A 22,065-nucleotide genomic window follows, 5' to 3' on the forward strand; every position below is an offset into this window, starting at 1 on the left:
CTCTACAGTGTGCATGGTCTCTACAGAGTGCACAGACCACTGAGCTGACCTCTACAGTGTGCATGGCCTCTACAGAGTGCACAGACCACTGAGCTGGCCTCTACAGTGTGCACACTCAATGCTTCAAAAGAGTCTCTTCTCATGGGGCTACCTCTCTTGAAGACCTGTCTGTTCAGCCGTTTGTTCAGAACTTGTATCTGAGTGTCATCTTTCAAGAAGGAAAAAATAATACTATTCTAAATAAATTGTAGAAATATTTTAAAGCCCAGACTACCAATATGCTCTGAGATTCTACATTCTCACAAGATTTTCAAGTCTTCAAGGGGAAAAGATTCACTTCTTTGTACTCAGCAACTATAATTTAAAGCACGCTTCAATATTAATGTGTCTTACAGATCCTGAAATATTTGGACAATCATTAACCAGCACCTATGTACTGAAGATTTGTTGGCTTTGGTGCATGGTAACACCAGGTAAGGGATACCTGCTCTTTGCCTTGACAGAACATAAAATGCTATGGAGCAAATATAGAGATACACTGTGAAGGGACCTGGGAGTAGTGTGCGTCCATTGCAAGGGAGTGACGTTAACAGCAACTCAAGCCCAAATAAAAAAAATTAACTATGGGACCAAACAACAAAGGCAAATCTTGCTCAACGTAGCACATTTTAAAATTGAAAAGGGATTGAATTGGCCAGTAGCTAAAATTGTTGGGAGACAATGGCAGATGGTGTGTCTAACACAGAAGCTAACACCAAAAGCTCTTGAAGCCTTTTCTCTTTGATATGAAGCATAACAATCTTTGTTTGGTTGCATGTAAACCATGCAACAGAAAGAAGTGTCTTTGTTATGATAATAGTCTTGTTCTGGAAGGGATTTAGAAAAATTGTACTTGATTTTCATATTTCCAGGGTTAAAGTTCAGTGGCTTTGAATGAGGTAAGTCCAATGCCCTGATACAAGTAGAGAAATGCATGTCAATTAATGTGTCCCTGGTCTAATATTATTGCCATAACTTAGTGCCTGGAAATGATTTAACTATAGCATGAGTTTCATTATGTCTTTGAATTAGCTTTCATTGTTAAAATTATCTACCACTAATAGTTTTAAACTTTGCTTTTTATAACCTTCAGTAGTGTCAATGGTAGCTTTTTTTCTCCATATCTTTATATAATTTCAAGCCTCAGAAAAACTGAAATAGGACATGGCCCCCTGAATATCTATACTTACTAATAAAGTACAGTGATGGTTTAATTTAGAGCATTAGGTAGAAAAAGAATGCAAGACAGTTAACTAGTGTTTACTTTCTCTATGGATGACTGAACCCAGAAAAAAAATCCCTGGTTTTGAGCATTAGAGAAGGGGTAAACAGCCAGATAAATCAGGGGTTGTGATTGTGTTATCCCCAGTGACTACAGCAGCACAAGACTGTGGTTAAACTTGAAGATCCACCTCCTGCAACCTAGCTCAACTCCAGACCCAGCAGACAACCCCAGTAGGAATTCCAGGAGGGGTTGTGGAGCTGTATATTAAGAACAAACCACCAAATTATGATTTAATAATTTTACAGACTAGGGTAACTGTGTGCTGCTTAAAAGCATTCTATTTTGTTTTCTTATTTCAAGATAAAACACACACATTGTATGTATGTGTTGGTTTTTTTGAAACAGAGTCTCTATATCTTCCTGGCTGTCCTGGAACACAGTATGTAGACCAAGCTGGCTTCAAATTCATAGAGACCCGCCTGTCTCTGCCTCCTGAGTGCTGAGAATAAAGGTTCATACCACCACATCTGACTGTAAAATAATTTTAAATAATTTTCACATTCTAGATAATAACAGATCATAAATGGTCAGATAATGGTATTTAAATTTAAAACATTGAAACTTGCTTCTGAAGGTGTAGTCTTATCTCCCTTTGTAAACTTGGGATAGTGGGAAAAGGGGCTATGAGGAGGGAAGAGAGGAAGTGGCTGCACCTGGACCTGTACACAGGGACCCGTGCAACTTCAGCACTAGGAGTCTGGAGCCTACAATGCTGCTGACCTATGTCATCCTTCTTGAAAGTTCTAATAAGGGGTGAATTTAAAAAAGAATCATCCACTGAATACCGTTAGTTCCAAAATCAGAGACAGCTTTTTAAAAACGCTCTTTTAAGATTTGTGTTTTACTCTATGTGTATGTGTATGCCTGGGTGAGTTAATGTTTACCACATGTGTGTGGGTAACTTCAAGGACCAGAAGAGGGCATCCAAATCCCTAGAATTGGAGTTAGGGGTGGTTAAAAATTTCCAGACATGATGCTGAGACCCAACCCCCAGTGCTGAGCAAGAGCAATAAATGAAAGCTCTTGATCAATGATCCATCTCTCTACCATGCCCCAGATCAGTTTTTATTATTTATTATATGTTTATGAGTGCTTTAACTGCATGTATACTTACATGCCAAAAGAGAGCATCAGATTTCAATATAGATTGTTTTGAGCCACCATGTTGTGGCTGGGAATTGAACTCAAGACCTCTGGAAAAGCAGTCAGTGCTCTTAACCACTGAGCCATCTCTCCAGCCCCCCAAATCAGTTTATGTTTTCAAATATTTCTCACTTGTTGAAGAGAAAGTATATATATCTCCTGCAGTTTGAATGTTCAAGTACATGCAAAGACATGTTTTACTATAATTGCAGTGACACAGAGGATAATGCATATGCTAACCAGAAAGGGTTTTTTGTTTTGTTTGTTTGTTTGTTTGTTTACTGTTGCTGTATCTGTAAGTAAACACGTGCACAGTTGCAGGGCAAATTTCTGACCCCGGCGACTTGACGGTGGTTGCTATTTGCTATCACAGCACTGAACTCTGAATCCAGCTGGGATCCAGCCAGAAGGTAAAATTGGCCCTTGGAGACCATTTCTCCAATTATCAGGAAAAGATCTGACCAAAGGCATTTAGAAATGAAACCTGACCTACACTTCAACTCCCCAGCAATGATCTGCCAGCTCAAAAACAACGCATGACCTTTAAATCTTAAATTATAAAATAGTTTGTTGAAAGTGTAATGTATTTAGCATTTATCTAATAATGTAAAGAAATGCAATCATCCCTTGCAAAAAGCAGAAGAAAAAAATGGGTAAAAAGGTCCCATTTTCATTAATTCTAAATAAAACTACTGGTCTCAATAAAAAGGTCTCTCGCTCACTCTCTCTCGCATACACACACTCACATGCAATCTTTGGGGAACTTTGATTTGAATTTAGCAGACATAAAAATAACAGTCATATCAAAAATTTAAGATGGAGAGAAATGGGCCCAAGTGGGAACTTGTAAATCATTCCTCTCTCCCTTCTTAGCTCTTCCTGCACAGAAAACTTTGAGTGTTGATAACATACATACACAGTACGTCTTTCCTTTGCATTGTGTTTACTGTAGGAAAATTAATACATATAGTGGGACAGTGAAAACACAGTTGACTCCAGGGGACCTAGAGGTATGTCAAGAGACTAAAAATGATCATTCCCAGACTGATTTCTAAGGAGACCTGTTTTGGTTTTATTCACGGAAGAAAATTTGTCAGCCATTTACACAACTGTCCTGCTATACCAAACCACAACTACGAATGGTTTTATGTTAAAGGTTGTTAGAAAGATGGATTACAGAAATAAAATCAGGGATCTATTGAGAAAGATGCTTCTACTGTGAGCTCTTTGGCACCGATGGCCTGCTAATCCTATTATACGTTATGATGCAATCAGAGACTGACTGGTTCTTGGGACTGAATTTTGAACCCACTTGTAATATCAGTTATAAAGACAAACTTTAGCGAAAGAAGTAGTTAGTGTTTGAATCTGTATTAGTTAGCATTTTAACTTATTTAGTAGAGTTACATTTTCAAATTCAGCTTTCAAACTACTGCGCTTGGAAGTGGTTACTTTGTTGGCCTGGCAATGCCACCAAAAATACACAGAAGATCAAACCATCTTGACAGGCCTGGCACTTAACAAATGCCATGCTTGGGTGCATGTCCTATTATTCTGGGCCTCAGTTTCATTATCTACAAAATGACACTCACGGGACTTCCATTGGGGATTAATGTCAGAATTAAATAAGATGATTGACAAGAACATGAAAGGGTTTTTTTAATTACAGTAACCATTCTAGACCATGAATTTTAGTTGAAGCTTATAACTGGGGGGGAGGGGAAGGAGACTATCCTCCAAATGGATATTATTGCTTAATACTAAAATTCAAGTGGACTGACTACTGTATAATATTAAGGAGTGTTTCTAATTAATAATCCTCTGAACTGTGACAAAGGCAATATGGACATGAAAATAACATCCCCACTTTGGGGACGTGCTTGCTGGAGCAGTTGATGAGATTAGCACTTAGTGTTGAATGGCAGAGCAGAGCAGACTGAACCAAATTTGGAAAAAGTTCATTGTGAAGTCTGAGTGGAAGGCACATGAGATTCATCTAATCATTTACTTATAAGGCTTTGTTTGGAACCCTGAAGTTTTTCTGAGTAAATAGCTCGATGAAAGAAGTAATTCAGTGAGATTAGTACATTAATGCACCCGGTATCTATTGGCTGAAGAGGCCCCAGCTCTCCTTCAAGTTGAGGATGGTAACACTTATGCTACGCTCACTAATACTTGGTATGAACACAGTCCCACACAGAAGAAGAAAAGTGAGTACTTTGGGGGGAAAGATAACATCTTGAATCCCCCTGGGAAGGAACGCCTAAGGATCCAACAGAGCCAGAAGCTGAGAGAAGAGTTCTTCTCCCTGACAAAGGACACTAAGCTCAAAGGTGGAGAGCTGTAACTATCCAATCCATGAAGCGCACAGCAAGCCACCTTCATTGACTCATGTAGCTCGTGCCTCAAGTTCCCAGCTATGTGATGCATAAGAAAAATGCTGTTTCTCTGCTTGGATAATATCCCTGCAAAGGTTAGATAAGAAAACATCCTTTAGGTGGTGCTTTGTGCAGTTGCAAGCACCCAAACCTTCCCTTCCTTATGCAATCTAAGCACTGTGGCCTCCTCTGCTATTAAAACAAATCTAAAATGTTCCACATAAAAACTTCCCTCGTTAATTGTTCTAACTCATCACATTTCATGTTTCAAAAACAAAGAAACTTGTAATCTACTTTTTCTAGCTTTGGCCCCTCCCTCTTAGAGGGGATTTTGAAAACAGCATCGAATGTTTCTATATGACAAGTTTTTATTTCATCCCAAAACAGCAACACAGTTTCTCAAAGTGTCCTACCTCTAGTGTTCTATCTTTACACTACTCCTGAGTATGAGTGAGCAGAGTATTTCAGGATCCTCTCTGAACTCGTGATAGCCATTTCCCAAGTGCTTTCAAATATAAGTGAGACCACCTTTAAAGGGCCACATCTTCAGGGCTGGAGGGTGTTACAGACTCTGGTCTAGTCAAAGTTTCACTTGGATGCTTACTGAAATTCTCTCTTTTGTGTTATCATTTTTGAGATCAAAAGAGATAACACTTTGTTTATACAATAAGGTGATTTACATAACAACTATACATTGATTTATCTTAGCAAACATGCCAAAAAATTTTTAATTTTGTGTGTGTGTGTATGTGTGTTCGTGCGTGTGTGCATGTGTGTGTGTGTGCATGCATGTGTGTGTGTGTGTGTGTGTGTTCTAGGGATCTGACTTAGGTCATTGGATCACATGCGTCTCTACCTGCTGAGCCACCTCTATGGTACAATCACTGACATTTTAAGGTCCAAGTGTGGATAAGTACTCTTGATATTCCTGAACAGTCCAACCTCAAAATTTCCAAGGCATGTTTGCACACATCATTACATCTGAGTTTCACTGCAATCCCCCAAAATAATCTGGTTGGCTCTTAGCCGCAGCTTACAAGTGCAGGAAATGGCAGAGGTAGTTGTGAAATAAACCTCAAGGTCATGTAGAAGTTACAGGCACATGAGCCTTCTCCATCCTCTCTGGACAATCCACTTTCTTCTCTCAAGACTACCTGTGTTGTCAGCTTCCTCCCACCTTTCCAGAGCCTCTACATCTCCCCTGCCTGACCCACCCACCCATGTTGGATACTCAGCCAGCAGGCAGCATCTGATTCATATCTGTGCAGAATGGACAACACACTGACTGCATGACAAGAGAACGGCCAGCATCCTAGCTACTTATACCCAAACATAAGCAAAGTGAAGAGCTCTCTGTGCAGCCTAGCCATTGACTAAACTAGAGGTGTGAACACCTTTTACTGCTTGCACTCAAAAGAATCCTACCTCCTGCTCTTTTGACCACAGAAAATTTGCTCAGTATTTCCTTCTTCCGCTCAGCTTCCTCTGCTTTCTGCATCACTGTTGCTACAAACCTGTCAACCTGCTGCTGACCAAGAGAGAAGAAAATATTTAAGCAAGTGCCAAACAGCACTTGGCCTTAGTGAGACCTTGATCAGTATTTACTAAGACTAAATCTTATGCAAGAAAACAATGCTCAAGTTGGAAACACAGAGCATGACTGAGAGTAGTACAAAAATATAACCTGACATTATAACTGGATATTTTGATGTCAATTAAATACAGGACTGCAGCTTATTGTTTAAAGAGACATTCACACCGTTTTCCTTATCCTAAGCTGTGGCTAATCGAGTTTTGAGAAGTGTCTCAAGTGTTAATAATTTGAGCAGCTGTCTACAGGGTGCTTGCAGAAGGGGCACTGGGTGGATTGAGGTTAAGGATCAGCCACCAAGCAGCCTGCACTGTAGGATAAAGGTCCTGGAAGATAAGATGATGCTCTGTGAACTCTTAGAGGCTTGTGTTCATGTGCTTTTCTCCAAAGCAACTTGTGTTCTAGGTCCTGGAAACCCCTGTGCAGCAGCTGAACTGTCAAGGGTCCACTCACCAATTGGTTCTGGTAGGCTGTGACTGCTGTGAAAACTGTCTCTGGAAAGATGAATGTCCTGAATTCTTCTGACTTCAGATTGAGCAAGGAGGCCGTGTGGTCTTTCTTCTTTATGATGTGCACCCGTGGCTGGTACTTATGCATTGAGTTCAAAATTATCTACAGTGAAGAGAAGAGAAGTCCTGAGTTTTTACATCTTTAGCCCCTCTAGCTAGCTAATCTACAACTTCAAGTTCAATTTTAAAATTAGAACCAACCATTTCCTTCTTCTGTTAAGTCATTTTCACACAGTAACAGAGCCATCATGGTGAACCACTTTTTACCAGAACAACTGCAAATTACATAAGCTCCTTCTAAAATGATGGGGAGTAGGAGCCATTCAGAGGGTATGCTCTGTGTATTAGCTTGTGTTAGTATGTATGTGTGTATGTGTGTATGTGTGTGCGTGTGTGTGCGTGTATGCGTGTGTGTGTCTGTGTGTGTGCGCGTGTGCGCGTGTGTGTATGTGTGTATGTGTGTATGTGTGTATGTGTGTATGTGTGTGTGTGTGTGCGCATGTGTGTGTGTGTGCGTGTATGCGTGTGTGTGTCTGTGTGTGTGCGCGTGTGTGCGTGTGTGCGTGTGTGTGTATGTGTGTATGTGTGTATGTGTGTGTGTGTGTGCGCATGTGTGTGTGTGCGTGTGTGCGTGTGTGTGTATAACATGTGTGTGCACGCATGTCTTTCTGTAGGTGTTCCTGATTGTGTGAGCACATGTGCCTATGCATGTGGAGACCAGAAGTGAATGTTGGATGTTTCCTGAAATCTCTTTCTACAGGACAGAGTCTCTCATTGAACCTGGAGCTCACTGCTACATAGACTGGGTGGTGAGTGCTAGGATCCATCTGTCAGCCCCGCTGCTGAAGCTTGGCCTTTACATCAGTGCAGGCATCCCACCTCAGGCCCACCTGCTAATGTGGCAGGCATATTGTTAACTAATCCATCTCCTCAGATCAAGTTTTATTAATTTTTCAAAATCAATTGTTGGGCCAGTGAGATGTCTCAGTGGTTAAAGGTGCTTGCCTCCAAGTCTAATGCATTGGGTTTGATTCCGGGGGGCTACATGATGGAAGGAGAGAACAGACTTCTATATGTTTTCCTCTGAGCTCTACACCTGCTCCGGGGCATGAATATGTACAAACACAGACACAAAGAGAGAGGTGATAGACAGACAGACAGACAGACAGACAGATGAGTGGATGATAAAAATTAATAAAAAGGGGGAAAGGGGGCTGGAAATACATCTCGGTGCTTAAGACCACTTGGTGCTCTTGCTATAGACTCATGTTCTGTCCCCAGCACCCACATGGTGGCTCACAGCCATCCATATCTCCAGGTCCAGGGGACCTGAAACCATCTTTCACTTCTGACTTCTATATAGCCATTAGATATGACCTTGAAAAATATACATGCAGGCAAAACACTCAAACACATGAAATAAATGAATTAAAATTAATGATAGTAACAACGAGTCTTCTAAAATAGTTTTTGGGGATTTTGGTCTAGTTACACCATAAATACATATTTATGTTTTCTAAATAAAAATATTTTCTAGGAAGCCATATTCTGATTTACAGAAGAAAAAGTAAAGTGATTTAGAAATACTGTATTAGACAGACATGGGTTAAAATCTCAGATTTCTGTAGCTCTTTAATCGTAACTAAGTGAGCAAACCTCCCCACAGTGTCTAGTGAAAAGCTGGTGCTAACATCACAGGGCCATAGTGAGTGAGAATAAAGGAACTGCTAATTTAACGTTTGTGCACACAAACAGTTACCCATGGAAGCCAGAGGAGGGCACTAGATTCCTGTGAGCTGGAGTTACAGGCGTTTGAGAACTGCCTGACACAAGTGCTGGGGTCTAATCAGATCCTCAAGGCAGCAGCAAGTGCCCTTTGGCTTCTGGGCTGTCTGCACAGCTTGCACCCAGAGACTGGAATCCTTGGAAAGTCCTCAGGAACTAGGATGGACTCAAAAGCATGGCCTGTGTTGGGACAACTTCTTTGACTAATACCTTTCACTTTTGAAACTAAATTTTAACCACTGGCATGATCATCTTCCATTCTGTAGTTACAAAAAGTTGCAAGTTCTTGACAATGATAAATATATCTTAGTTTAAGAGGCAGCTAAAAAATAGTTATTTTCATTTATCCTTTAATTATAATACAAATGTTTACCACTATACAAAATGAGCAAAGAAACTCTTTTTGTTCTGGTTTGATCAGTGATTTGTTTATTTCCAGGCATGGTTTCACTTTGTACCCCAGGCTGCTCTTAAAATCTTAGCAATTCTCCTGCCTCTGTCTCATGAGCGCTAGGATTGCAGGCATGACCTATCACACATTTGGCTGAACATAATTTGGTTTTAGGTATAAAATGTCCCCCACTTGTCTCCATTGACACACAGACAACTGTACTTAAGCGTACAAAGCTGCTCTGCCTTTTTGGAATTAGGGGTTCAGCTGTATCCTGTCCTCAACACTTTGCAAATCCTTAGTCTCAGGAAGCACTCTGTAAGCAGTGCATGAGCTATTATGTGATGCTTGCCATGTAAACATTGCAGCTGAAGGACTCCTAGCTTTCTTGGCTAATGTGGCCAGATATGGTGCAGGAAGGAGATTTTCTGTTGGTGTTTACAACTATCCACTAAATACCAGGGTAATTGATACACGGTGAACATCTGTATCTTTGGGTGGTGCCTCTGTAAATTTAAACAACCTTAAATTGGACCAGGCATGATGGTGCACACCTTTGTCCCATCCCTCAGGAGGCAGAGGCAGTCCGATCTCTATGAGTTTGAGTTCAAGGCCACTCTGGTCTACATGGTGAGCTCTAGGACAGCCAGGACTAGATAGAGGAAACCTATCATAAATAAATACCCTAGATCAAAATTATTGTGCCTGCACTGAAGATGTATACTTTTCCTTGTCTTTATTCCCTAAATGATTCATACTAATAACTATTCACATGACAATTGCATTGCAGTAGGTATTAACAGTAGCCTACATACTTCTCACAATATAGAGGAAGTTATATGTCATTACAAGTGATTTGGACCATAGCTCTCTATTTAGGGCACCTTAAAACTAATATCCACAGAAACAAGAGAACGACTGACCACATAGTCAATGTCTTTCTGTCAGTCTTTCTAACCTGTAAGTTGACCTTGAGTCATTGAATGGAAATGACTTTTGTAGCTGCTGCTTTTTGGGTCTCACACAAGAATTGGAACAACTAAGGAAAAAGAGATTCTTTTTTCAAATATATTAAAATAAGCCTTGAAAAAGAACATCATTTCTTTCTGTGTAATGTACTTCCTCCAAGGAATTCAAGACAATGAGATTTGATCATAGCCCTGGAGCCAACTGGAAATAACAGAAGCAAATATTTATCTTCTAATATACATGTTTATCAGCATTCCTTTTAAGTTGAACTAAGAAGATAAGAAAAACTTTCAAATAACATTCTTACCCACCCACACATAAACATAACAAACAAAACCAATAAAACAAAAACAAACAAACATACTTCAACTCATAAACTTTAAATAACGCCCCTCCTACTCCTAACCCTCCCAGCCAGTGTCCTTGGTAAGGGGAGCTGAGCAACCTCAGACTCCTAGGCCCTCTGTGCTCCTCCTGGAGCTAAGAGCTACCAACAGAAGAGCAAACTGTGTTTTCCTAAGGAAATGCCTTCCTGGAAGTGGTTGATGTTCCTGTCAGAGACTAAACAGTACATCTGCAATAGAGGAGAACCTTCATCAAACTGATTAAAGAAGTTGATTAAATAATAAAATGCCTAGTAACTGTCTTCCTCAGTTTCAGCGGACACTACTTCTGGTGACAAAGGGTATTAGTAAACCATACAAGTTTTAAGGCTACAGTAAATATAAGCAGCTGCTGACAACCAAACAATTTGGCAAAGTCAAACTGTCACACAATCAGGCTAGAACTCAGAAGTCCTGAAATCCAGCTACCCCTGAAGCTGATGATAAAACATTTAAATTCTGGGTAAATAATCTACTATTGAAGTCTAAAGTCTTTCTGGACAATCCCAAGTAATTCTTAAACTTCCACATGTAAAGAACACAAGATGAATTTCTTTTTAAAAAAATTGTACTTTTTCCCTGCAAAGATTTCAGTTGGAACCTAAAATATTTTAATATGAATCACATAAAGCAAGACTGATGACTCACCTACAAACAATATCTCAGATGGTTCATAAATCTTAACGTGTCAAAAAGATCCACTAAGTGGAAGCATCTTCTATTTTTTAAAAGATAAATTATGCCAATATTGAAAAGGTCTAAGGTCTATTATCTTTCCAACAGGTCAAACAACAGACGCTCATTAATCCACTTCCAGTGTCTCCCCAATGCTGCTCACAGTCACAAGGTAACCTGGTCACCCTGTGAAAGCAAGGAAGGTCTCCTGGGGCATGAGAACAGGGACACCAACACAAGTCCTTTGCTCACTTCCAAGTTCAGCCATTTGAAACCATCTCTAGAACTGATTGTGTATTTAAAGCCATTTTCATCTATGACACTACAAACTAAGCCTTAAAGTCATAAGAGCCTTACTTAGTAAGAAAATAAAAGACATTATACAATTATTATATAATTAAAATAATTAGCCCAGGATTTCTAAGCCAGGGAAAGAAATTATGAAACAATGTTCTTTCTGACAATGAAGGCAAAAACACAGAAATAATCCCTTCAAAAGGAACATATAAGCCTGCCTTGAGCTTTCTACAAGAGGACTTATGCATACATTTCTATTTAAGAGCGGCTTGGGGGATGACTCAGTGGATAAGAGTGCTTGCCCTGAAAGCAAAAGGCCCTAAGTTCAAATCCCCGGCCTCCATGTACAAGCTTGGCATGGCAGCTGTGTATGCCTGCAACCCCAGTACTAGGAGACAGAGATAGCAAGATCCAAGGAGCTCACTTGCCAGTTAACCTGACTGAGACAGTGAGCTTTGGCTGCGTGAGAGATCCCATCTTAATATAATAAGGTGAAGAGAGGCAGAAAAAAAGACACTACGTGCATGTCATGATCACACACACCTCACACACATGTGAACATGAGCACATGCACACACACTCACGCATGTTCAATCATATCAAAGACAGTGCCTTAACAAGGAACATTAGCAGAAGGCAAGGGTCCTTAACAAGAAATGAAGCAGAAGCTTTTGTCAGTGGTTCTTTGCTCTATCAACTCAGCTCAGAGCTGTAATTCTCTCTTTTTCCCATAACCTACACTACAATGAACTCTACTGACACAAAATGAAATGTGCTTTTGTTTGGTTTGCTTTGCTTTTTGAGTGTCATTGGGAAATGTCATTTGGATTAGGTCAGCCTCCTCCTGCCTCTGCCTCCCCTGCAGGAATTGCAGGTGAACGCCATATCCTCTGCTTTGTTCATAACTGCAGATACTGTCAGTCTTAGCTCTTATGTAGCTCTCCCAAAAAGGGACATAACTGTCATGGCCAGTGAAGCCAATAGTAAAACTTGGAGTCCTGGAGAAGAGCAGTGACTGAGCCTGCAGAGAGACACACCGGCACTCTGGGTTCCTTTTAGGGGGAAAAGAGACAACTTTATCTTACAGTTTGGTGTATTTGGTCACTGAGAAAGCCAGACCTTATCCAAAGCTTTTGAGATCATAAGAACTGAGCTATCTCTCAAACACTCTTCCTCTAAGAGAAGCACCTGAGGCATTTTCCTTCTGGCTTTCAGATAGCCCTGCAGCACTCAGAAGAGATACCTAAATGCCAAGGGGAGAAATAAACTTGAGGCAGAGATTGCCCTACCCATTCTGTTTGTCCCTAATGGATACATTGAAGGCTTTCACCCAGTCTGTATAGTAACATGCTACGTGATCGACAGCTTTGTAGATTTATCTGGAAATAAGGTCTTTGCCTTCTGCTGCACCTCACATGATGCGCTCTTCAGAATACACTTTAGAGACTCCAACAGGAAGTCTTAATCCCACTTTCTTTATACAGTATTATTAATATACTAACAGAAGTGGGATGCTTAACACCAAAATAGGTTTGCTGGCCTCCCTAAGCGCACATTTCCTTTGTTTTATGTTGCAAATAGTGTTTGCAATAGTGTTGGGGAGTTCTTGGCACAAAAATCCTGGACCCTTTGTATAAATGAGCCACATTCCACCCCATGAACAGCTTTAACAAAAACAGTCAGGATTCCCATAGAATGACTAAGAGATAGCAGAGAGTTAGAAAGATGGAGGAGAGGGAAAGGTAGAGGGAAGAGGAGTCAGGATATTTCACATGTTCACTCCAGCTAAGGCAACCTGCAGATCCAAGGCTCTGGACGTACATGGCCATGCTGATCCAGTTCGTTGTTGGTGAGCTTCACCTTTTCAAAAGACACCATCTGTTTGAGGAGCTGCTCTCCAGTAAAGGGGGAGTCTGGATGCACGTAGAGCCTGTGGAGTGTTGGAGAGCTTTATTGGGGCATGCTTTAACAAATCTGTCTTGAACTAAGAGTATTGACGCACACATCTGTCATGTCAGCACTCAGAAGGCTGAGGCAGAAGGATTGAGAGTTTGAGACCAGCTTGGACTACAAAGTGGGAACCTGGATCAAAACACAAACAAAAATCAGTGTTTATCCTAAATGTCTTGATTTTAAAGGAACACATAAACACCATATAAGGGGGATGCTTTATTTGTCCTATGTACCTTGAATTTATTAAAACAGCAATCCTGAGGTAACTCGAAGCATCTAACATACTTCTTCATGTCCCTGAGATCTTAGGAGTAATGAATACATTTTCTATTATCTGCTGAGCAAGCCATTTTGCAAAGATGAGTTGTTTCTTTTATATTTTCCTCCTTCTGGTCTACTGGTCTACATTTATCAACTATGTCATTATATTGCTAGAGATACTAAAAAAAAAAAACTGCCACAGTAATGTCTACGTTTCCAATATAGGCATCATTGTAAAGCAATGAAAAGAAACAATTTAAATGAGAAAATAGTTTTAGAGAATCAACTTATTTAAACTTAAAAGTGACTCAATTTAATTTACAAATACAAAGGCAGGCTAATTTTCGATACAGAGCACAGCAAATATTTACTAGTCCATAGGTCAGAGCTGAGAGCCCATCATCCTGCCTACTTTAAACACCAGCATACAGCTCTGTTGCCAAGGGAGTGTTTTAACAAGCTAAGTGGACCTCTGCTTATTAAATTGATTTATTTATAGATAGCTTAAGCAAGAAAGCTTTGATAAGAAAAATCTATTGTTTATTGATCAGTTGCTGTGTGGAAGGAACAGCCCCACGGTGAAGGTCATGCACTCCTTCACTCCAGCTCTTGCCCTAAGTACAGCCCTTTGCAAATCCTAACCCGTGTCTTCCCCACCAAATCTTTCAAACCCAGAGTGAGGTGACAGAATGCATGAGAAGGAGGAAAAAAATCTTTTTTTTCTTTCATAAGGTGAATTACATTTTCCCTTTCTTTTCCTTTTTTATTTTCTTCCTTTTTGTTTTTGTGTGCTAGGAACTGACCTCTAGAATTGACACATGCTAAGCCCATGCCATATCATGGAGCTATATGACCAGCCCTGACAAATTCCTTTACCCAAATACAAGGATATTTATAAATCAATTTTACACAGGACCCTCATAGCTGGAATTTATAAATAGTTTGGTTGAAAGAGGCAGGGGAAAGTCATGAAATGAACATCCCTGGCAATATTTGGGTAAAGAATGAAACATCTGAGCCACAGTCTATCAGACAAAAAGACTGAGAATCCCATGCCGAAATGTGTGAAACAGGCCAGGCGTGCAGCCCAGAGGGGCTGGCAGGGCAACCTTACATGCCACCTCAGTGCCTGTTATATTGTTTTCAGGAGGGTGTTCATAACTGTCTTGTAAATAAGAACATCCTTTGATAGCTCGAATTCAATAGCACCTCAAGCTTAATCTCTCCAATGCAACAATTTTATAAATACAATCATTTTATTGATGAGTATCACATCGTCCTTCTGACCTAAAACCCCAATTTACTAAAAGATGGAGAAATTGATGACATGCTCATCCTTTATCAGATTCACCATCCATAATCGCATTAGCACAGTAGCATAGCTATTAACTTGTTTAAGTGAAGATTGCAGTAGTTATATGGAAATGTAACGTATGTTACTTTTGGTCATGAATAATGTTGTGCCTATTAAAACCACCAAATAATATTATCAAGTATTGTGCCTCCTGATTAGAATTCACTGACTGCAGTCTGAGAAGAAGTCTTCTCAGACTTCTAGAAGTTTCATAGAAACTGACTTTGTACCAGCAGCTTAAGCACTTTAGCCTTGCAAGTTCCCACTTTTGTGCAGGTAGAAATGTAACAAACTCTTTTCTGTAGTAATAATAGCAACCAGGAATTACCATGAATTATCTAAAATGTTTCCATTTCGTGATTTTTATCGACCATTAGTATAAGTAAGCTCAATCAGGATAGTGAAACAACATACGGGAAACCCTTCCTCCTTTCTTCCCCTCCTCCTGACCTAAAATTCCAGCAATTGCTTAAACATGCTTCAGTTAAGATAGCACGTGGTAGGCACTTTTCTTTCTCTAACCAGAACAGATTCGAAACATAAACAAGCATGTCATATTTCCGAAGCCCGGCTGGCCTGCAGCATTTGTCCATACCTTCAGAGAGGAAGAAAACCGAAGAATAAATAAGAATGAAAAACTAGAGAACAAGAAAGGCCAGAGAAAGCAAAAATGAATGTGTGCATAGAAAAATGGTTAGGAAGCCAATCAAATTCATACCTGACCCCTTGAAATCGGTGTTAAAGAGAAATTGAAACCTGAGCATTTGTAAACCACTGAAATTGAAGCAATCTGGATACTGAAGCAAGAGAACCATGAGTCTGAGTACAGCCTGAGCTACATAAATAGGGCTATTGCATAAAAAATATTCAACTGGATTGGCTTTTCAGAAGTAAATATAAAAATCACCAAATTCTATCAATTTTAATATTTATTATGAAGTATTGCTTCTTCACTTAGAAGAACAAATTGCCATTTACAAGTATTTCTTAGTCCTAATTGTTTAATATGCTGACTTGGAAGGTGGCGGTCCCAGTAAGGTCTCTTTTAGGAACAGAAAGCCAAAGATGCTGTTATCTGTTTCCTGGTGTCTTTAGCGAGCTGGAAGGCCAATAATGTGATCACGCTTATGATTCTGATGTTCTTTCAAAACCGCGTGTACAACATTCCACTGTGTCTGTGGTGTCAATGGCTACAGACAAGATGTTACAAAGAAGTGTGACATCTTCTTTGAAACACTTCCACTGATCTTAAATCTGTAAATTGAAATAAATGCTTGGGTGTGGTCTAGCTTTCAATCAATTGTCAAAACTTAGTCATGAAAGGTGCATTTTCTTATTCAAAACAATGGAGTTTAGCACATGCTACTTGCTCCACACTAACATCTGTAAACAGAACCCTGTAACCTCAGCTTGCTCCTATTCCTCCTGAATGCTTCTTTGAATAAAATGCTCCAAAGAGGTTTAGAGACTTTTTAGGATAGGGTACACCCAGAAAAAAAGATTATTAGCAAAAGTAATCCAAAAAACAAGTTGAATTGTCTCCGATGTGTTAGTTATGTTTAATGTAAAGGAATATTAACTTATTGAATTATGTTTATCCATCAAAATTGTAAAGGGGGAAAAAGAAATGCTTAAACCCTATGAATCTTCTGTGTATCAAAACTAATCAATTTTACCTAAATGACGCTTATTCTATGCAGATATAATCACACTGTTTACAATTTCTTAACATGTATTATGTGCATAAAGATTTTAGGGCAACTGTCAGCACATTTATTTACTCTGACTCTAAGTAGTCTATTAGAAATATTACACATACATGTGTATCACACAAAGATCACATTTCTAACACATATTCAAACGAGAATTTCACGGAAGTCTGAATTTAATGACAAAAAATAAAATGAAAGGTAACCTTTTCTTCATGCATAAACTTCACCTTTCTTGAAGATTGACCTATATGTTTTGTATTCAGTTGTGGGGTGTCCTTGCTTAAAAATCTCTTTTCTGGCCAAAGACCAGTGCTTAAAAACAACTCGCTTAGGATTCCCGTCAATCAGAAAGACTAATACTACTCTACTCTGCAAGGAGTCCAGAGTCACAAACCTGGCTGGCAGGGGAGGATCCGCCTTGCCAGCCACCAGCCAGGACGACCGGTGGTAGGCATAGCGATATCTCTTGTTGTCCACCGGGACGATGTCCATCAAGACTATGTACTTGGCCTCAGGATCCACTCCAGAAAATGACACGCGGATGGTGGGGAACATCCTCCTGACAAAGAGAGAGAGAGGCTAGATTCACTCTTTGTAAAGAGCCAGCTCGAAATGGGGAGAAAGGATAAAGGTTAAAACCACCGGCTTTGCAGTTCCCAATTTTCCTCTTGGTCTTTGTTGTTTGCTTGCTTGCTTGGTTTTTCTTTATGAACCCTCAGAGATGTGCCCACAGAGACACGACTTTCCCCTCAAAAATGATTTTATGCCTCTTTTACAAGGACCTTTACTGATAGGGGAAAAAATTGCTCTTTTTTTTTTTTTTTTTCTCCCAACCAGAGATGACTCAGTTGCTCAACCCACAAAAAATCCCGGGCATTCCTTAAGGAGGGGATTCGTAGAATCAATCAGATTCTGAGAGCTGATAGGAATTGCCCAAGGTTTAGAACGACCTGCGGGTCGACGCTGCCTCTCCCGCCTTTCTACGAAGCAGCCCGGCTCCCGCGTCCAAGGCCACCGCCCCAGCCTCCGTCCAACCCGGAGTTTCATCATTCCCGTTCTTCCGTCCGGGATTTCAGCTGAGTTTTCATTGGAAGCGGGAGGCTTCCGCATACTGATAACGGAGAGTTTCTCCCTCTTCCTCCTCCTCCTCCTCCTCCTCCTCCGCCTCCGGCGCCGCGCCCTCCGCCCCCTCCTCCCCCCCCTCCTCCTCCTTCTCTTCCTCCTCCTGTCTTCTGTAGCCTCTAGCCAAATGCCCGCCACACGTGCCTTGCTCGGAACCAAAAATGCCAGCGTGGGTGCAAATACCGCGCTGCAGGCAAGGTCCCCATCTCCGTGTGTGGTGTCGTGAAGCCAGACCCTGTTTCACTTCCAGTTTCACAGCCCTTTCTAAGGGAACTGGTGGGAAGCGGAGACCCCTGAGCTCAGCCACCTCTCTATGCTCTGCCGGGCAGCTCCCAATCATGGCTTCCAAGAGCGCAGGTGTACCCTTTGCTCGGGGTCCGCCCGCCCACGCCAACTACCTGCCAGACTTGGTGATAATCATCTCCGTGCCCAGTTCGTGGAATTTGTCCCAGAGCTCCTTCGTTTCCAGGCTGCAGGCGATTTTAGCCATCTCTTCGCTGGGGATGATGGGGGTGGTAGGTATCAGCGGCTCTGTGCACAGAGAGGATGAGGAAGGGCTGCTGCCCCCGCCGCCAAACTCCGCATGAGCGTCCAGGCTCGTCAGCTCACCCAGTGGCTGGGCACAGGAAGATTTCTCCACAAATTGTTCTGGAGGAAAGGAGAAGGAAGATTGACTGGTATCACTAGCTAACAAGGAACACCATCATAGGAAGGAGCTGGAGAGAGTACCCAAAACTTGGATTTGACTCTATTAACCTCTGAAACTCTGGCAGAAACGCATGATCCATTACTGTGAATCTGGGACATGTCCAGGACTGGGCGCTAACTAAATCAAATGAGCAGGGTCTATCCAGAACAAGAGCCGAATTATTACTTACGTGGCTGAAGCACTCTTAAGAATAAAATATGAGGAATGAAGGAAAGGGAAGGCTGTATTCTCGAAGGATAAAATGTAACTATTACGACAATCACCTCAAATTCTAGACTTTCTAGCTGCAGAAGGTGACACTACAAAAATGCCAGCACCCAGCTTGCTAAACCACAGGGGTGGGCTAGAATAGATTTTTTTTCTTTTTTAAAGATAGGAACAGATTCATGGACCAATTACGTATGCAACTGTTTTTCCTCCAAATAGCCCTGGAAGTGAGGGAAACAACTTCAACCTCAGAACAGCAGGAAATGAAGAAGAGGAAAATATTTTGCCACCCACCAGTAGATTGAAATATCGCTGCCTATGAACCAAACATTCCCCAACCCAGCTGATAAGAGACAGGACAGCCACACTAACCTTGAGGCAATACAGGGTGGGTATTTGTTTGTTTGATTGATTTTGTTTTCCCCTAACAATTATTTTCATCTCTTAAGAAAGAAACTGCTTCAATACCCCCAATCAAACCAGAATGTTCTAACTGCTCTCTAGAAAGCCAACCAGTTCCAGCTGTGTGTATGAACATGCAGTAGTGGGTGCTATGTGCTTGAATTTATACTATGAAATGGTTTATTTCTCATGTTTCTTAATGTGGAGATAACAGAAAATAGACATTCGTCCTTCTCATGAAGTGGTAATTAAATATTATCAAATGAATTGCCGGGCAGGTTGTTTCAAAGTCACAGGAAACCAGACAGCACCAGCCTCCTGAAACACTATAGGAAGCATATGCCCACCACATCTTTATAGGGAATTGGGACACAATCTAGTCTTCTCTTATTTTCCAAGGACTGACAGGCAAGCCCTGTAAGTGACACCTGGCCAGAACACCACAGAAATAGAGGACAGACAACAAAACAGAGCTGCCCACAATGCTATTTGGAGTAGAATTAGTATACTTAAGAGACAGGGCGTCGTGAGGCACACTGGAAACTCACATTTTGCAGATTTTTTTGGGCAATGAAAACAATCCACTATCTCTTAACAGAACCTTTGGGTGTTTCTGCTTCGAGGTCTTGATTGAGACATACATTAAGTAATTATGCTCTGTTGGGTTGGTGACTGTAGCTGGAGGCTATTGAGAGCTAGGATTGGCTTAACATTTAGAATTTGTAGTTTTGATTGAAAAAAAAAGTTTTGTTTTGTTTAGAAAATTAGAGAAAGAACTGATACAGAAATGATAGTAAGTGGAGCTGGCAACCTTCCAGACCACTGCTCACATGTCTGTCAGGAATTTTGACCTGAGATCTTTTTTCCTCCTAAGTACCAAAGTGAGATGGAGGTATTAAATTCCCTATGTAAAAAGGATAATGATAGGAAGCCTTAGGAGGTCCGACTTCGACAGTAATAGCCAAGGCTGTCTCTAAGCGGTAGGGATTTGTTGGCTAGTTCACATTGCTTTGGCCGATCTTGACTTAAATGGAAGTTAGGTCTTACTCTCCTTGGTATCATTGTTGTTTTGGACTTCAGTAATCTCCTGCCCCTGTATAAGCTCCTGAGTTTCCCCACGCCCCTTGATGTTTCCACTCTGCTGTTCTCTTGGATGTGATGTGTATTAGAGTTGGGAAAGGATAGAGAAAAGAAAAAGTGGTGATTTTTTTCAATTGCCTTAACTTAGTTGTTTGATTTATGATTTTAAGAATAGTCGGTGATTGGGGTGCGCGATAATTATTTCCGAGGCCTCTAGAGAGAAAGGCAACTCTTTTCCCCAGGTGGTAAGGTTTTTGAGAACCCCTGTCTTGAGCAGTTGCTTTTATACAAACCTCATGTACTCAAGAGACCCTCACCGCTCATCTTCTCTTTAATCTGTGCCTAGTGTTCTCTGTAAAGAAAACAGTTTTTACAAAGGCAATGTAGCTAAACGGCAAAGAACTTGGGGAGGCTTTGCCAGTCTCGATTAAAAATGACAAGTATAAAAGGGGGGTTCCTGACAAGCCTCGCGCTTTCTTGGAAAAAACCTCTCCATCGTGGAGAACCGCCTTATTTTATAGACCTTTATAGGCATATTAAGACTGTTCATTGTGATAGAAAAATTAAACTGGTTTCTTGTGAAGTCGCTCAGTGTCTGATTCGAAGCTCAGGCTCTGGTGTTATATGTGCCGTGGATTCCGCATCTTAACTCTTGTCCTTAAATTTGTTTTCATTCAAACAAATTCGTACAGCATTCGTAATACCTACTTGACGTCGGGGTTCCAACTAGGGAAACGACTACAAACACAAGCCGGATTCCCACGACCTTTAGTTGACGGCGAAGCTCCCAAAGAAAACTTGGGAGGAGAAGAAAAAAAAATCTTTCTCCCAGGACCGAATTCTGGTCCATAGTCTGAGACTTAGCAGTGGATCCAGCGGGTAGAAAAAGCCACCTTTGCTTCCCACGGAGCAAACTACCCGCACCCAGGAAACAGATTAACAGGGCCCCTACTAACGACCTAGCACCCGGACTTACCCAAGGGTTTGATGGTGTTCTCTGCTGCCTCCTTCTCCTTGGGGCCGCCGCTAGACATAAGCGCGGCGATGGAGAAGGCATTGGCTCTAGAGGACAGCTGAGGCTTGGGCGACGCCGTGAACTCCATGGTTCCCAGCGTGCGGTCCTGCTCAGGGACCTGGCCTGCCAAACCACAGCCCAGCTTCCCCGAAGGGAAACAAAGACCCGAAACGCAACTCAAAGTTCCCGAGAGCCGGCAGAGCGGAACTGGGGACTCCCAAAGAGTCCGTTCCCAGGTTCCTAGGGTTCTACGATGTCCACTGGAGCAAAGCAGGGGAGCCGCAGACACTTCGAACCAGCAGGAAAGCAGGGTAGGGACCAGCCGGGAACTCAAAACTGTGTGTAAGCCCACTGCGCAAAACGCGGGGTCCCCAGCACCCACGCCGAGTTCTCTCTCCCTTCCCTTTTTGGGACCGCGGTGTGGCCCAGGTCCGGGGAGGTGACAATCAGCCGTGGCACTCTAGAGGGTGCGGAAACCAGGGAGTCCGATCTTGTCTCTGCAGAGCGCAACAAGGCGCGACCTAAACTGAGCCTAGGCGCCTGCTGCCTCGCGCCTTAATTTGCTTGCTGTGGCCATCCCTGCGGGCAGCAGCCAGTCAGCGTGGTCTCACGTCACCGCTTCCTAGCTGTGCGGCGTGGGGCGGGGCCGAGCGGCGCCGAGAGGGAGCAACTAGGGCACGGCGCCCTCCTGCCTCTGGGCTCGCGGTGGAGAGCCCGGGATGACGCACAGTGAAGCGTGCCATTAACAAGGTGGCGCAGCTAGCCCTACCACCCCGGACTAGTGTCTCAGATCCCGCAGGCGGGG

General features: G+C 41.8%; 1 protein-coding gene across 2 annotated transcripts in view; it reads right to left on the bottom strand.

The window, feature by feature from the left end:
* Nucleotides 1-21,809, bottom strand: part of Tbx20 (T-box 20) — a 49,436-nt gene extending 27,627 nt beyond the window's left edge. Inside the window, exons 1-5 of one of the 2 annotated variants that reach the window (XM_028763900.1) lie at nt 21,222-21,585; nt 18,246-18,495; nt 17,120-17,284; nt 13,267-13,375; nt 6,890-7,048 (exon numbers count right to left, since the gene is read on the bottom strand). In XM_028763900.1, coding sequence (XP_028619733.1) covers nt 6,890-7,048; nt 13,267-13,375; nt 17,120-17,284; nt 18,246-18,495; nt 21,222-21,348 — 810 coding nt within the window. In that variant the 5' untranslated portion in view covers nt 21,349-21,585. Of the gene's footprint in view, nt 1-6,889; nt 7,049-13,266; nt 13,376-17,119; nt 17,285-18,245; nt 18,496-21,221 lie in introns of both variants that reach the window. The other variant, XM_028763901.1, reaches the window with a different exon arrangement.
* Between the last annotated feature and the right edge of the window lie 256 nt (nt 21,810-22,065).

This window comes from Grammomys surdaster, unplaced genomic scaffold (genome assembly GCF_004785775.1).
Source record: "Grammomys surdaster isolate TR1022 unplaced genomic scaffold, NIH_TR_1.0 140, whole genome shotgun sequence".
Classification (NCBI taxonomy): Eukaryota; Metazoa; Chordata; class Mammalia; order Rodentia; family Muridae; genus Grammomys; species Grammomys surdaster.